Raw genomic sequence first — 14,741 nt, forward strand, 5'->3', positions numbered from 1 at the left:
GGAGTATTGTCAATGATAATCAGGAATTTTTCCAGCAGGGATAAGGAGGTGATTATTCCCTTGTATAAGGCAATGGTCAGGCCACACCTAGAGTACTGTATACAGGTCTGGAGGCCTCATTTCAAGAAGGATGTAGAGCTGCTGGAACGAGTACAGAGAAGGGCAACAAGATTAGTGAATGGAACAAAGGGGTGCTCTTACGAAGAAAGGCCTAAGTTTTGCAAATTACAGTGTCTGGAGACTAGGCACCAGCGAGGTGATCTGATAGAGGTGTATAAAGCCTTGAATGGTTTGAGCATGCTCAATGCTGATGGGATTCTTCTTCTAGCTCAGAATAATCACCTGAGAGGGCATAAATTCAAATTGAGGAAAGACAGATGTAGGATAGACGTGCGGAAATTTGCCTTTAGCCAGCGGGTGGTTGGTTGGTGGAACAGACTTCCATCCCTTGTAGTGGAGGTTGATAGCCTAAATAAGTTTAAGGCTCAGCTGGACAGGTATTTTGAACGAACAGAGGGGTGAAGTGGAAGTGGGTTTTTTTTTTTTTTTTTGGCTGATGCTGCATAAGCTTGCTTTCTTGCATCAAATGCCTCTACTAATGCTAATGCTAATAACTGAGAGTAAAGTTGAGGAGAAAATGTTGAAGATTAACATAAGAAAGGCACCTGAAGTGGATGGAATCTATCGAATTATATTAAAGGAGGCAGCAAAGGAAGTAAGCAAACTCTAAGCCATAATTATGAGAGCTTCCTTGGACTCAGGTGAGGTACCCATGGACTGGAAATGTGCAAAGGTGACCCTAATCCACAAAGGAGGATCAAAGGGAGACACAGGTAATTACTGCCCTGTTAGTTTAACTTCTGTTCCAAGGGAAATTAATGGAGGCACTGATTAAAGAAGCATTGTAGGATCATCTAGACAAGACTTCAGTTATAGCTTGGATGCAGCATAGGTTTGTTAAGGGGAAGTCTTGTCTGACCAATTTGATTGGATATTATGATGTAGTCACAAAGGAACTGGATGCAAAGAATAATTTTGATATCCTATATTTGGATCTTAGAAAGACTTTTGATACTGTTGCAAATGGAAGACTGCTGCACAAATCGGATGAGTATGGCATTGGAGGCAAATTGCTGCTATGGATAAAGAGTTGGTTGAGTGGGGGAAGACAGAGTCGTAATCAGTGGACACTGCTCTTCGGGGAGTAATGTTATTAGTGGAGTCGCCCAATGTTCAGTGTTAGGTCCATTGTTGTTTTCTGTATTCATTAATGATATTCATGATGGTATATCAGGCTTAATGTCCAAGTTTGCAGACAATATGAAGGTCGGTAATTAATGACACTAATAACAGTATGCTGCTAGAAAAGTTGAGCAGATGGGCTGAGAGGTGGCAACTGATGTTTAACATTGACAAATGTAAAGTACTGTATATGGGCAGCAGTTACCCCAGAGTAACGTATCAACTGTGTGCTACTACACTGACAGTGGTAGAGAGTGAAAAGGACCTGGGGCTAATTGTGCAGGCAGATATGTAGTTTTTTGAGCAGTGATGACGGTCTGCAAGAGTAGTTCATGGTGTCTTGTTAGTGCTATACAGGAATTTTTCAGGCAGGGATAAAGAGGTGATTATCCCCTTGTATAAGGCAATAGTCAGGCCACACCTTGAGTACTGTATACAGGTTTGGAGGCCTCATTTTAAGGAGGATGTAGAGCTGTTGGAGCAAGTACAGAGAAGTGCAACCCAATTAGTGATTGGAACAAAGGGTTGCTCTTATGAAGAAGGCTTAAGTTTTGCAAATTATAGTGTCTGGAGATTTAGACACCTGCGAGGTGATCTGATTGAGGTGTATAAAGCCTTGAATGGTTTTAGCTTGCTCAATGCTGATGGGATTCTTCCTCTTGCTCAGAACAATCGCCTAAGAGGGCATAAATTCAAATTGAGGAAATACAGTTGTAGGATAGATGTGTGCAGAAGTTTGCCTTTAGCCAGCGAGTGGTTGATTGCTGGAATAAACTTCCATCTGTTGTTGTAGAAGTTGATAGCTTAAAAAGATTCAAAGCAGAACTAGACAAACATTTGTAGCGAGTAGATAGGTGAAATAAGACTGGGGGGGGAGGGTTGCTGTTGCTATATAAGCTTGCTTTGTTACATCATATGCTCTTGCTAATGCTAATCTCTTTAAAATCAGTCATCCTTGGGGATTGAGAGGTGTCATATATTTAGTGGTTGAGCAGCTTTAATGGAGCAGACTTCAATAAATATTAAATGCAATCAACTGAACTTATTTACATCTGTGACATTTATAAAGATCATCTATCCATCATTTTTTGTGTGCCGCAGGATTAAACTGCATGAATAAAACTTGCCCTTGTAATGAGCTGTCCTGGTATTTCATTGGTTTTCATCGGATAGATGTATTTGTATTGCAATTTCCAAAAACTGATTTCATATACCACACAGCATCTCTCATGGCCAACTTCTTTTCATCTATTTTGTCTGCTATTTTGTTTACTAGAAACCACCTGTTATCTAATTTTTATCTAGTTAGTGCTGAAATAGGATGTCATGGCAGTTCATTCTTTCAAACAGATGGCCTCGGCAATAACATTTTGTCAAGGCCATCTGTTTGGAAGTAGTGCAGTATCGGGACAGCTTGTTGTAGAGACAAGTTTGTTCTGCTGTGAATATTAATGGCATCACATTATCTGTGCAGTTTAAATCCTGCTGTTCACAAAGGTAGATTACAGTACAAGATGGTTCGGAAAGCATCTTATAAAAATAATTGTTGTCACTCATTTGTGTGGATTCTTAAAAACAAACATTCTCAGTGGTACAAGTGCTGGATTGCTTTTTCTGGATTGTAATATGATGGTTTTTTTTTTTTTTGTAAAATGTCTCAGATTTTACAGAGTTTACTGTAATTGAATATGTTCTCTAACTGGATGTTTTTGTACCTGTGTTGGGTTAGGTTTATCTTAGCAGTGTTATCTGTCAGAGGTTAAAAAAAAATAGAAAAGGTCATTGGATGTTATTTATCTTGTTGACTAGTTAGCCACCAGCGAAATCATCCAGAGAATAATCTCTTATTCCATTTTTTTAATTCCAGTCCAGTCAATTATTGTTATTTGGGGGTTTTTTTTTCAGCTTTTTTTTTTAATTTCAGGTAACAGTAATATATTTCTAATGTTATGTATTTGTGTTATTGCTGCATTTTTACATTTAGGTAATTACATTTCTCATTTCTTTATTTTATTATGATATTACATAATTTTATTCTTAATACGTAAGTGTTCACTTCTTTAACTTTATTTAACTTGTTTAACTTGATTAGAAGTGAAATTGGCTATTCATTACTGTTTTTAATTTTAGGTAACTCAGGCCATTGAAAAAGTGAAAGATTATGAAAATATTGACTCTTCAATAGATGCAAGTGCTCCAGATTTTTCCTTATCAGATTTATCAATTTTGAAGGTGATGTTCTGCGAATTAGAGGAGCAGCTAGATAAGGTCTTTATTGAAAGTGGTTTATCAGGTGTGGCTAAGCCAGGAAATTTTATGTTTGAGGTAATTTTTAATATTAAAGTACTCCATGGCAACCACTGATATTTGTGGGAAATGTGTGAAGGTTTGTGCAAAACTCAAAGGTTAATTAAATATTAAAAGACACTAAGAATTTGAGTAAAAAACGTTATTTTATAATCTTACCTGATAAATTGATACTTGATAATTGTAAGAAGTTGTTGTAGCACAAATAATATGAAAATGGAATGAAAAATCTAACAAAAACTGAATCAAATTGAATCTATTCTTTCACTAGTTGTTTGTATTGGTTAAGTGTTTGATTATTTTAGTTATTTTACCCATCCAAAGGTTGAAAAAAAAAAAAAAAAAAACAATAAATAAAATGAATATATATATTTGTATATATCTGGATGGCAAGTGGTAGTCCACAGTGAAATTATCTTTACAGTAGTTTGTTATTCCATTTTTTTTTTTTTTTTTTTATTCCGGTACAGTCAGTTACCGTTGTTTATTTTTTTTTGAACTTTTACTAAATATACTTTTGTGTAACAGTAATATATTTATAATGTTATTTTTTTTTTTTTTTTTTATGAAAACCCCAAACACGAAAGGTATCAAAACCTATAGTACTTAGTACCGTGCATGGGTTGAAGGAGAAGTATGGGGGGGGGGGGATCCCGGAAACTTTGCTCTAGAGACTAAACATGGGTTTCACCACTTCAAGCCTCCAATAAGCAAAGTGGTGGTATTTCACCGGTTGATGAAAGTCATCTACCATATTTGTAATTTATATAGTATGAATCAGAGCTGTAATACTCAATACGTTCTAAGTTGATAATAATATTTGTAAAATAATAAGAGGAGTTTACCTCAATATAGTATGTAGAACACTTCCGTATGATACCCTCCAGAAATTAAAACGGGAAAAACAAAAAAAATCGACAACTTACTGGTACATTAGAGTAAAATATAAATAATTAAATAATTAAGAAACCATTTTAACACAATTCAAATCAATTTAAAACAATTAAAAATCAAATTAACGCAATTAAAAGAATCTAACGAAAATATTCGAAACGATTTTCCTTCCTGAAGCTGACAATGCTTTTCGACCATATGTCGTGATCACAGGAATGAAAATTACCGAATCGGGTTAAACCTGAAATTTAAATAGTGATTATTTGTCTTCACACATGCACGTAAAGGTCCACGCATCAGAGATCAAATATGGCCGCCGAACATTAACAGAATTCCCGTGTAATTTAATTTCTACGGTTTCTGCAATTAATAGCCATGTATAATTACATTTAACATTAACAAGTATTTTGGCCTTGTTAAATCAAAAAGTATGTTTTTCGTTAATGGCATGAAAGCCTAATTCTGACGCTGCTGAACAAGAAGCATGAACTGAGGCTTCATGTTGATTTACATGAATATTAAGAGAAAATCGTGTCGAACCTTGGTAACACGAGTCGCAATCACCGCAAGAAATGTTGTATACCAGATCATTAATTTGTGTTGCGAATGCGGAAAGAACTGAGTATTCAGTATAACGCGATTGTTCAGTATAGTGTGTAATTTCCGTATTGGCCTGGTTACAATTTTAAATTCGGTATCTTTAAAGAATCTATTAAGCTGTTTGTGCCACTGTTCAACGTATGGGACAGAAATAAAGTATTTTTTGATATTACTATTGTTGGTTGGTGTAGTATTTTGTATCCTATCCTTAGCCTGTACCCTAATTCGGTTTATTGTGGCAATGGAATAACCCCTGTGTAAGAATGTGCTAGTTGATATTTGTATTTCTGAGTCCAAAGCAGATTCTGTCGTTGAATATTTATAGGCATTTAGAAATTGATTAAAGATAATTGATCTTTTGTAGGTGAACGGGTGATAGCTATTATAATGTAGAAGCATACCGGTGTTTGTAGGTTTTCGATAGGTGCTAAATTGTATTTTATTTGAGTCCCAGGTAAGCATGAAATTTAGAAAGTTTAATGACTTTGTATCCGTATCCTCCTTTTCCAATGTAAATTTGAGTCTAGAATGAATATTATTAAACGAATGTAAAATTTCTTGGATAGTACTACTATCAGTAGTAACTAGAACATTGTCTAAATACCTCCCATAGTATGTGATACTGGGTCGAAAAGGTGTCAAATGTATATGCTCAATTGTTGAGAGATAGATCTCTGACATTAAGCCGCTCAGGCTCAAACCCATTGGTAATCCAAAAATTTGTTTGTACACCTTGTCTCGAAAGGTGATGTAGTTGGCCTCAACTAACAGTTTAATTAAGTGAAAAATTTCCTTAATAGGTAGCTTCATATAATTAATCGGTGTCGAGTTTTTTTTTTTTTTTAACATATCCCAAATAATATCTAATGTGTATTCAATGTTTACATTTGTATATAACGAGGTAACATCTAGTGAGAATAAATTGTCATTGCCGTCGAGTCTACAGTCTTTAAGATTATTAAATAATGTATCGTAGTTCTTAATCCCAAATTGTATTACCTGTCTAAAGGGTTTTATAATGTTATGTACAGTGGCTAAGGATGAAAATGCTGAGTTCCTGTAGGAAACAATAGGTCGAATAGGAAATCCAGTCTTGTGTAATTTTACCTGACCGAAAAGTGCAGGAATATTGTATGTTCTGGCCTTCAATTCCTTTAACTGGGCCATAGTAATGTAGTCGTTTTTTCGATACGTGGTTAATGTTTTATTGTATTGATTGACCAAATTGGTAAACAGTGCTGGGTCTACTTCAAGATAAGTGGAAGTAGTTGAAGTAGACCCGGCACTGTTTACCAATTCAAGATAAGTGGAGGTAGTTGAAGTAGATCCGGCACTGTTTACCAATTTGGTCAATCAATACAATAAAACATTAACTACGTATCAAAAAAACGACTACATTTCTATGGCCAAATTAAAATAAAACAATAACTACGTATCGAAAAAACGACTACATTACTATGGCGCAGTTAAAGGAATTGAAGGCCAGAACATACAATATTTCTGCACTTTTTGGTCAGGTAAAATTACACAAGACTGGATTTCCTATTCGACCTATTGTTTCCTACAGGAACTCGGCATTTTCATCCTTAGCCACACATGTATATAACATTATAAAACTCTTTAGACAGGTAATACAATTTGGGATTAAGAACTACGATACATTATTTAATAATCTTAAAGACTGTAGACTCGACGGCAATGACAATTTATTCTCACTAGATGTTACCTCGTTATATACAAATGTAAACATTGAATACACATTAGATATTATTTGGGATATGTTAAATAAAAACTCGACACTGATTAATTATACGAAGCTACCTATTAAGGAAATTTTTCACTTAATTAAACTGTTAGTTGAGGCCAACTACATCACCTTTTGAGACAAAGTGTACAAACAAATTTTTGGATTACCAATGGGTTTGAGCCTGAGCGGCTTAATGTCAGAGATCTATCTCTCAACAATTCAGCATATACATTTGACACCTTTTCGACCCCGTATCACATACTATGGGAGGTATTTAGACAATGTTCTAGTTATTACTGATAGTAGTACTATCCAAGAAATTTTACATTCGTTTAATAATATTCATTCTAGACTCAAATTTACATTGGAAAGGGAGGATACGGATACAAAGTCATTAAACTTTCTAAATTTCATGCTTACCTGGGACTCAAATAAAATACAATTTAGCATCTATCGAAAACCTACAAACACCGGTATGCTTCTACATTATAATAGCTATCACCCATTCACCTACAAAAGATCGATTATCTTTAATCAATTTCTAAATGCCTATAAATATTCAACGATGGAATCTGCTTTGGACTCAGAAATACAAATATTAACTAGCAGGTTCTTAAACAGGGGTTATTCCATTGCCACAATAAACCGAATTAGGGTACAGGCTAAGGATAGGATACAAAATACTACACCAACCAACAATAGTAATATCAAAAAATACTTTATTTCTGTCCCATACGTTGAACAGTGGCACAAACAGCTTAATAGATTCTTTAAAGATACCGAATTTAAAATTGTAACCAGGCCAATACAGAAGTTACACGCTATACTGAACAATCAGTATATTGGAACAGGACTAGGGTATGTCTGCCAGGGGCAAAGGTTGATGATGTTGTAGAGCGAATATCATCTTAACACAAATAATCATCTGAACACAAATAATCACTATTTAAGTTTCATTGGGTTAGGTTTAACCCTATTCGGTAATTTTCATTCCTCTGATCACGACATATGGTCGAAAAGTGTTGTCAGCTTCAGGAAGGAAAATAGTTTTGAATATTTTCGTTAGATTCTTTTAATTGCGTTAATTTGATTTTTAATTGTTTTAAATTGATTTGAATTGTGTTAAATTGTTTTTTTAATTATTTAATTATTTATATTTTACTCTAATGTACCAGTAAGTTGTCGATTTTTTGGTTTTTCCCGTTTTAATTTCTGGAGGGTATCATACGGAAGTGTTCTACGTACTATATTGAGGTAAACTCCTCTTATTATTTTACAAATATTATAATTTATATATAATGGAAATTTGAAAAAAATGTACTTACCCCTCTTCCATCTAGTTGTTAATGAAGTATTAAAAGGATACAATTGTTAGTAGGCCAGACTGCAGTGTTGAACAGTACTTAATTATTAAACTAATATAATTATGGCTTGTGAGAGACACAGACAAACCTAACCTGATGATTTCATTCACTAATATTTTATTTTCCTTTGTTGTAAAGTTTCCTCTACACGTGAATTTCTAATACAGGGTAATGTGTTACGAAAATGGTCAAAAAGTTCTGAGAACGATCTAAAATGTATTAATGAATTACAAAATAGGTTATTTTGACAGCTTAATGTCTCATAAAATAACTGTCCTTCAGTATTTAGATTTTTGATCTTAGAGAGCAGAAATGTTAAAGAAATTTATGAAAGAATGTCTAGAGTGTTTGGGGAAGTATTACCCAGTTATGATATTGTTGCAAGATGTTCAGCAGAGTTCAAAAGAGGATGGAAGTCATTGGAGGATGATCCAAGGTTTGGTAGGCCATCTGAAGTTATCAATTCTGAAACAGTTGCCATCACTGAAGAAAAAATTTTAGAAAACAGAAGTGTCTGAACTGTAAGAATTTTAACCGTTATACATGAACATTTGGAAATGTCCAGTGTCTGTTCAAAATGGTTTCCCAGAACACTTTCCATTCATGACAAATGTTAAAGGATGGTGTCAACAAGAGAGAATTTAAAATTAATTCTAGCTAATCTAGATAGATTTTTATTCCACTTGGTGACTGGTTGTGAAACTTGCTATATTTTTATGAACCTGAATCAAAATTAGAATGCATGTAGTGAAAGCTTAAGGGGTCGCTAATCCTGAAAAGGTTTGAACCCTAACCATCAGCTGGAAAAGTTGGCCTTGATTTTCTGGGATGCAGAAGAATTGTTATACCTTTCACCAAAAACCACAATAACAGAAATATTGTGCCAGCCTTATGCCAAAGATAAAAGCTGACAGCTGTTCCTTTATTGTACAGATCTCATGACATGACTACTGTACAGTTAATTTTAAGTGATGGGTAAAATGCAACTAATATTTTTGTTTTTCTTTGAGTGATAAACCACTAAATGTCGAACACAGAATTTCTGTTTGTTCAACAAAGAGCATTAATATTTAAACCATATGTGAATGGTGCAATATAGCCTTTAAGGAAAATAACCATGCAAAGCATGTGATATGATACCGACAGACATAGTGCAAGTTATATTTTTTGACACAGCTGAAGCGACAGCTAATATGCTTATAACAGAGAAATGCTCATGTAACTTCAGTGAGCAATGTTGAATCTGAGATGTCATTTTGTGTAGTTTTATTATTTTCCTATATTGTATTATGCTGATAATTATTGTTTATGTTCAAACTGTGAATAATAGGTTGTGAATTGCTCTAATCGGAGTAAATAAATTTATTAATATAAATTTAAAAAAATAAATAAATACTTAAGTAAAATGCTATCATATTAGTAACTTCGAATTACTGATAAAAATAGCACATTTATTATGACTTTTAACTTTTTAATAAGTTCATTAGAGAGAATCCATCTAATATGACACTCCATACAGTCAGAGGAAAATGCAACAACCAGCCCACAGATGTAGTGGTTGTAGTAATAGAGGCATGTGATGCAAGAAAGCAAGCATATGAGCTTATATAGCATCAGCCAAAAAAAAAACAATTTCACACAACCCTCTAAAAGTTTGTCCGATTCCTCCTTGAAATTATTTAAGCTATCAACTTCCATAACAACAGATGGAAGTTTGTTCTAGCAATTAACCACATGCTGGCTAAAGGCAAATTTCTGCACATCTATTCTACAACTGTCTTTCCTCAATTTGCATTTATGCCCCCTCAGGTTCGTAATCTGAGCAAGCGGAAGAATCCCATCAGGATTCAGCGTGCTCAGCCCATTCAAGGCCTTATACACCTCAATCAGACCACCTCACAGGTGCCTAATCTCCAGCTGCTGCTGCTGCAATTTTCAGAACTTAAGCCCCTCTTGATAAGAGGATCCCTACGTTCCCCTCACCAGTCTTGTTGCCCTTCTCTGTACATGCTCAAGCAACTCTACACACTTCCTAAAATGAGGCGTCCAGACCTGTACGCAGTACTCAAGACATGGCCTGACACAAAGGGATAATCCCTACTATCAAAATTCCTGTATATCATTGACAATACCCCATGACCTGCTCTGTCAGCCTGTCTGCATTGGTCAGACAACTTCATATCTGAATGCACAATCACTCCCATGTCTTTTTCATTTTATACCACCCTAAGTGTAGCACCACACAGTTGGTACATTCTTCTGAAGTTACTTCTACCCATGTACAGAACTTTGCATTTGTGAATTTTAAATTTTAGTTGCCACTTCTCAGCCTGTCTACTCAAATTTTCTCCTGTTGCAGTAGCACACTGCCTTTACTGTCTTTAACAACTATGCCAACCTTTGTAGCATCTGCAAACTTCGACACTAAGCCTGATATGCTTTCATCAATATCATTGATATACGAAACAACAGTGGGCCCAACATAGAACCCTGTGGGACTTCACTAATAATATTAGTCCATGAAGAGCAGTATCCATTGATTACCACTCTGTCTTCTCCCACTCAACCACCCTTTTATCCATTGTAGCAACTTATCTTTAATACCATACTGCTCCAATTTGTACAGTAATCTTCCATGCGCAACAGTGTGTCAAAAGCTTTCCTGAAATCCAAATATATGATATCAAAATTATTTTTTTGCATCTAATTCCTTTGTAACCACATCATAGTATCCAATCAAATTTGGCAGACAAGACTTTCCCTTAACAAAACCATGCTGTGTGAATTATTGCTGCAGTCTTGTCTAGATGATCCTGCAATGCATGTCCTGCAATGTGTAGGTACTAACATAGTAGAACAGGCCAGGAACACCACTTGACAAACATCACGCTTTTGAGGATATTGTTGCAACAACCAGCTAATGTTAGAAAAACTTTACAGCACAGGCTGAGTAACTGCGATATGCAAAACTTCAGCTACATTGGCATCTCCCATTTGGTTATTGAAAATTTATACTACTATGAGCCTCTAATGGTAATATATTGATATCACTGTTGTTGTTGTTGGGTTTTAGGTGCATCAGTAACTCACTATATTGTACTCTTTTCAATTTTCTGAAGAGTGTGTGCCATGGCCTGATATGCATGTTTTGCAGGCTGAAAAATCAAGAATAACTCATGGGGGAACATTAGCCCATCTCTGTTTGAGATGGGCTAACCACAGCTAAAGAGACCTTTTTCTGTTGATGAGGCCTTTGGAAATTCCTCCTGTCTCTGTCAAGGCTCAAAGTCAAGGTCTCCTGAAACAGGAGTCAAGTGACAAAACCATTCTACTCTCATGGAGGACTTGGATGTCACTGAGCATGTAAAGAACTAAGGTAAAGCCACACATTTTTATGGCTTTATCTTAGTTACAAGCATTCTTCTTACTGTATTATGAAAATATCTAATGCAAGGTCAGGAATTCATAAACAGCACAAACAACTAAAAACAAATCAAGTATTTTCAACTTATAAAAATATACAATATAAATAAATGTGAAAGTTGGTTGAAAAGTAAGGCAACAGTTGTATTTGCAAAAAGACACTTGATTATAGAACAGGGAAGCAATATACAAATGAAGGCAAATTCAAGCATTTTTGAAATAGATATCTATCACGATTGGCCACTTATTCCATTGTATCACATTAAGCTGAGCTGTGTTATTTTCATTGAATTGGTACCCTGTAAAGTGTTTTTTTTTTAATGCATGTATAACAGATAAAAGCAAAAATGAGGTAAGTTCAGGAAGACCTACTGGATGGGCAGTCACCTCCCATCTACCATGCTCATATTCACTGAAATTTTTATACTAGTTCTAACTGATTGCACCAAACACAGACTTGTTTGTTTGTGTTTAGTCCCTTGGCATGCAGGAATCACTTAATGCATTTTTGTTCGTTCACATAATCCAGATTTGAATTTACGTGTGATTATTTCTTAAAAACAATGTATGTACAGGAGTAATCACACTTGTTTGAAGACCTGAAAGCTGAAATCACATCTACTGGACAGCTCATATATGCAAATGCTGTTTGATATCACACATTGAAAATGTTAAAATAAATAAAATCTCACAAATCATGAGTGTAAATAACATGTAAATAAGTAAAAATACTTTGATAGATAGTTTAGAGTTTTTCCTCTACTATAGAGTAGAGGAAAAACTCTAAACTATAGAGTTTTTCCCCTCCCCATTTATACTATAGAGTATTTCATACTATAGAGTTTTTCCCCTCCCCATTTATTCTTTGTACCTATGCATCTCTGGGATGAATAAATTTCCATACATACTCTCTATGGCCAATGCATCTAGAGGAGTTTACCACTTCATTGTGTATGTCCTTATGGATATTGTCTGCAGGCCTTATCCCAGAGCTACACCCATGTAACTGTAGTTATTGTTGTATATATTGTATATGATGTATTTTATTGTTTTGTGCAGTTAATGAAAGTAGTTAAGTGTTTAAGTGATGATTAAATTAAGAAATAGAGAATGCAATTATAGGAAAAATAGAATATTCTGTTTCATATTCATATTCTGTTTATTTATTTTATAAATGTTAAATTTATTTCAAACTGCAGATTCTTGCAAAAGTGGATCTCACTCCTCAGAAAAAAGATGTGGTTTTTGAACTTCTTGACAAGGTTATTCTTTATTTGAATACACTTAATGTAAATCCTTGGATGTCGAAAGGTGCTGGACTGCAAAAATTTTTAGAAATGTTGAAGATAATGTTTTTCAAAAGTTCTTCTGTAGATAATGTGGTTAGTCTTCATCAAGAGTTTTCTCAGAAGTTTAAGGTAATTTCTTACCAGTTTTTATATAATGATATCAGTTTCTTCTAAAAATAACAGTAAAACATTCATTATTTGTTTTAATTGTTACTTGTGGAAGGCAAAGGAGTAAGTATAGAGTATATGTTTCACAATTAACAGTTCTTAGTCCAATTCTTATGTATTTGCAGAAAATAAAATATTAGATAAATCTTTCCATAAAGGCATCAAGGAAAGGTTGCCATAGTTAAGAGCAAGCATGGCATGAAGGTGTACAAGTTTCTTGTATTTCTTTCTCTCTCTCTCTTTTATAATTCTGTTGTTATTCTAAACCCAGAACAATTATTTGTTAGATTTAGTTTGAGAAATTTAGAATGAATAGAATGCAGTAAGAAATGATGTTATTATGACTAATTCATTTTATCATTTCAGAAACAACAAAATAGTTCAAACTTTTGTTCACTTGTGCTTATTATTTATCATTAGCATTAGTAAAGGCACATGATGCAAGAAAGCAAGCTTATATAGCATCAGCCAAAAAAAAAAAAAAAATCTAATTTCATCCATCCACTCGCTTCAAATGTTTGTTCAGTTCTGCCTTGAAATTATTTAAGCTATGAACTACAACAGATGGAAGTTTGTTCCAGCAATCAACCACACGCTGGCTAAAGGCAAAGTTCTGCACATCTGTCCTACAACTGTCTTTCCTCAATTTGAATTAATGTCCTCTCAGGCGAGAGAGGGCATTAATTCAGAGCAAGAGAAAGAATCCCATCAGCTTTGAGCATGCTCAAACCATTCAAAGCTTTATACACCTCAATCTGATCATCTCGCAGGTGCCTTTGTTCCATTCACTAATCTTGTTGCCCTTCTCTGCACTCACTCCAGCAGCTCTACATCCTTTCTAAAATGAGGCCTCCAGACTTGTATACATGAATTTTGAAAACGAAATGCACAAAGCATAATATGGGTTTTGGTAATTACTATTTAATTTCGGTGTAGATACACCACAGTTAACCCATAAATTTGAACTACATATGTAGTGTAAAAGGCATCGTTTTAATAGTATCTCATATTGTGGGTGCCTTTGCAACGAGATAACGGTATTGCACAACTTCAAATAAATAACACTTCTAGTAGAGAAGACTAGTGTTATTTATTTTCAGAGGGTACCACCACCCAGAGGATCGTTTTGAAGCTATTTGAAGTAGTGCAATACCAGCTATCTCGTTGTGAAGGCACCCACAATATGAGATACTATTAAAACAATGCCTTTTACACTACACATGTAGTTCAAATTTATGGGTTAACTATGGTGTATCTACACTGATATTATATAGTTAATTACCAAAACCCATAAGGATTATGCCTTTTGCATTTCGTTTTCAAAATACATTATTACCAACACTCTTTGGCACCTCTCATATTGTGGATATAATTCGCAACTGTGATGGCATGTTGCACTATCAGGGTAGCCCTGCCCACTGATGATGAAGTCCACTAGCTTCGAAACGATCGTCTGGGTGGTGGTATCCTCTGAAAATAAATAACAGTAGTCTTCTCTACTAGAGAAGTGTTATTTATTTGGAGTAGTGCAATACCAGCTAACTTGTTGTGAAGGCACCCAGAATATGAGATACTATTAAAACGATGCCTTTTACACTATATATGTAGTTCAAATTTATGGGTTAACTGTGGTGTATCTACACTGATATTATATAGTTAAAACCTGTATACAGTACTCAAGGTGTGGCCTGACCAGTGCCTTGTACA

General features: G+C 34.7%; 1 protein-coding gene across 1 annotated transcript in view; it reads left to right on the forward strand.

Moving 5' to 3' along the window:
• Positions 1 to 14,741, forward strand: part of LOC150081711 (regulator of telomere elongation helicase 1 homolog) — a 281,392-nt gene that overhangs the window by 74,669 nt on the left and 191,982 nt on the right. The window contains exons 6-7 of the mRNA XM_090380292.1: positions 3,373 to 3,567; positions 12,777 to 12,995. Of these exons, the coding sequence (XP_090236418.1) occupies positions 3,373 to 3,567; positions 12,777 to 12,995 (414 nt within the window). The remainder of the gene's footprint in view (positions 1 to 3,372; positions 3,568 to 12,776; positions 12,996 to 14,741) is intronic.

This window comes from Mastigoproctus giganteus, chromosome 8, assembly GCF_048544385.1.
Source record: "Mastigoproctus giganteus isolate SK-2022 chromosome 8, ASM4854438v1, whole genome shotgun sequence".
Lineage (NCBI taxonomy): Eukaryota > Metazoa > Arthropoda > Arachnida > Uropygi > Thelyphonidae > Mastigoproctus > Mastigoproctus giganteus.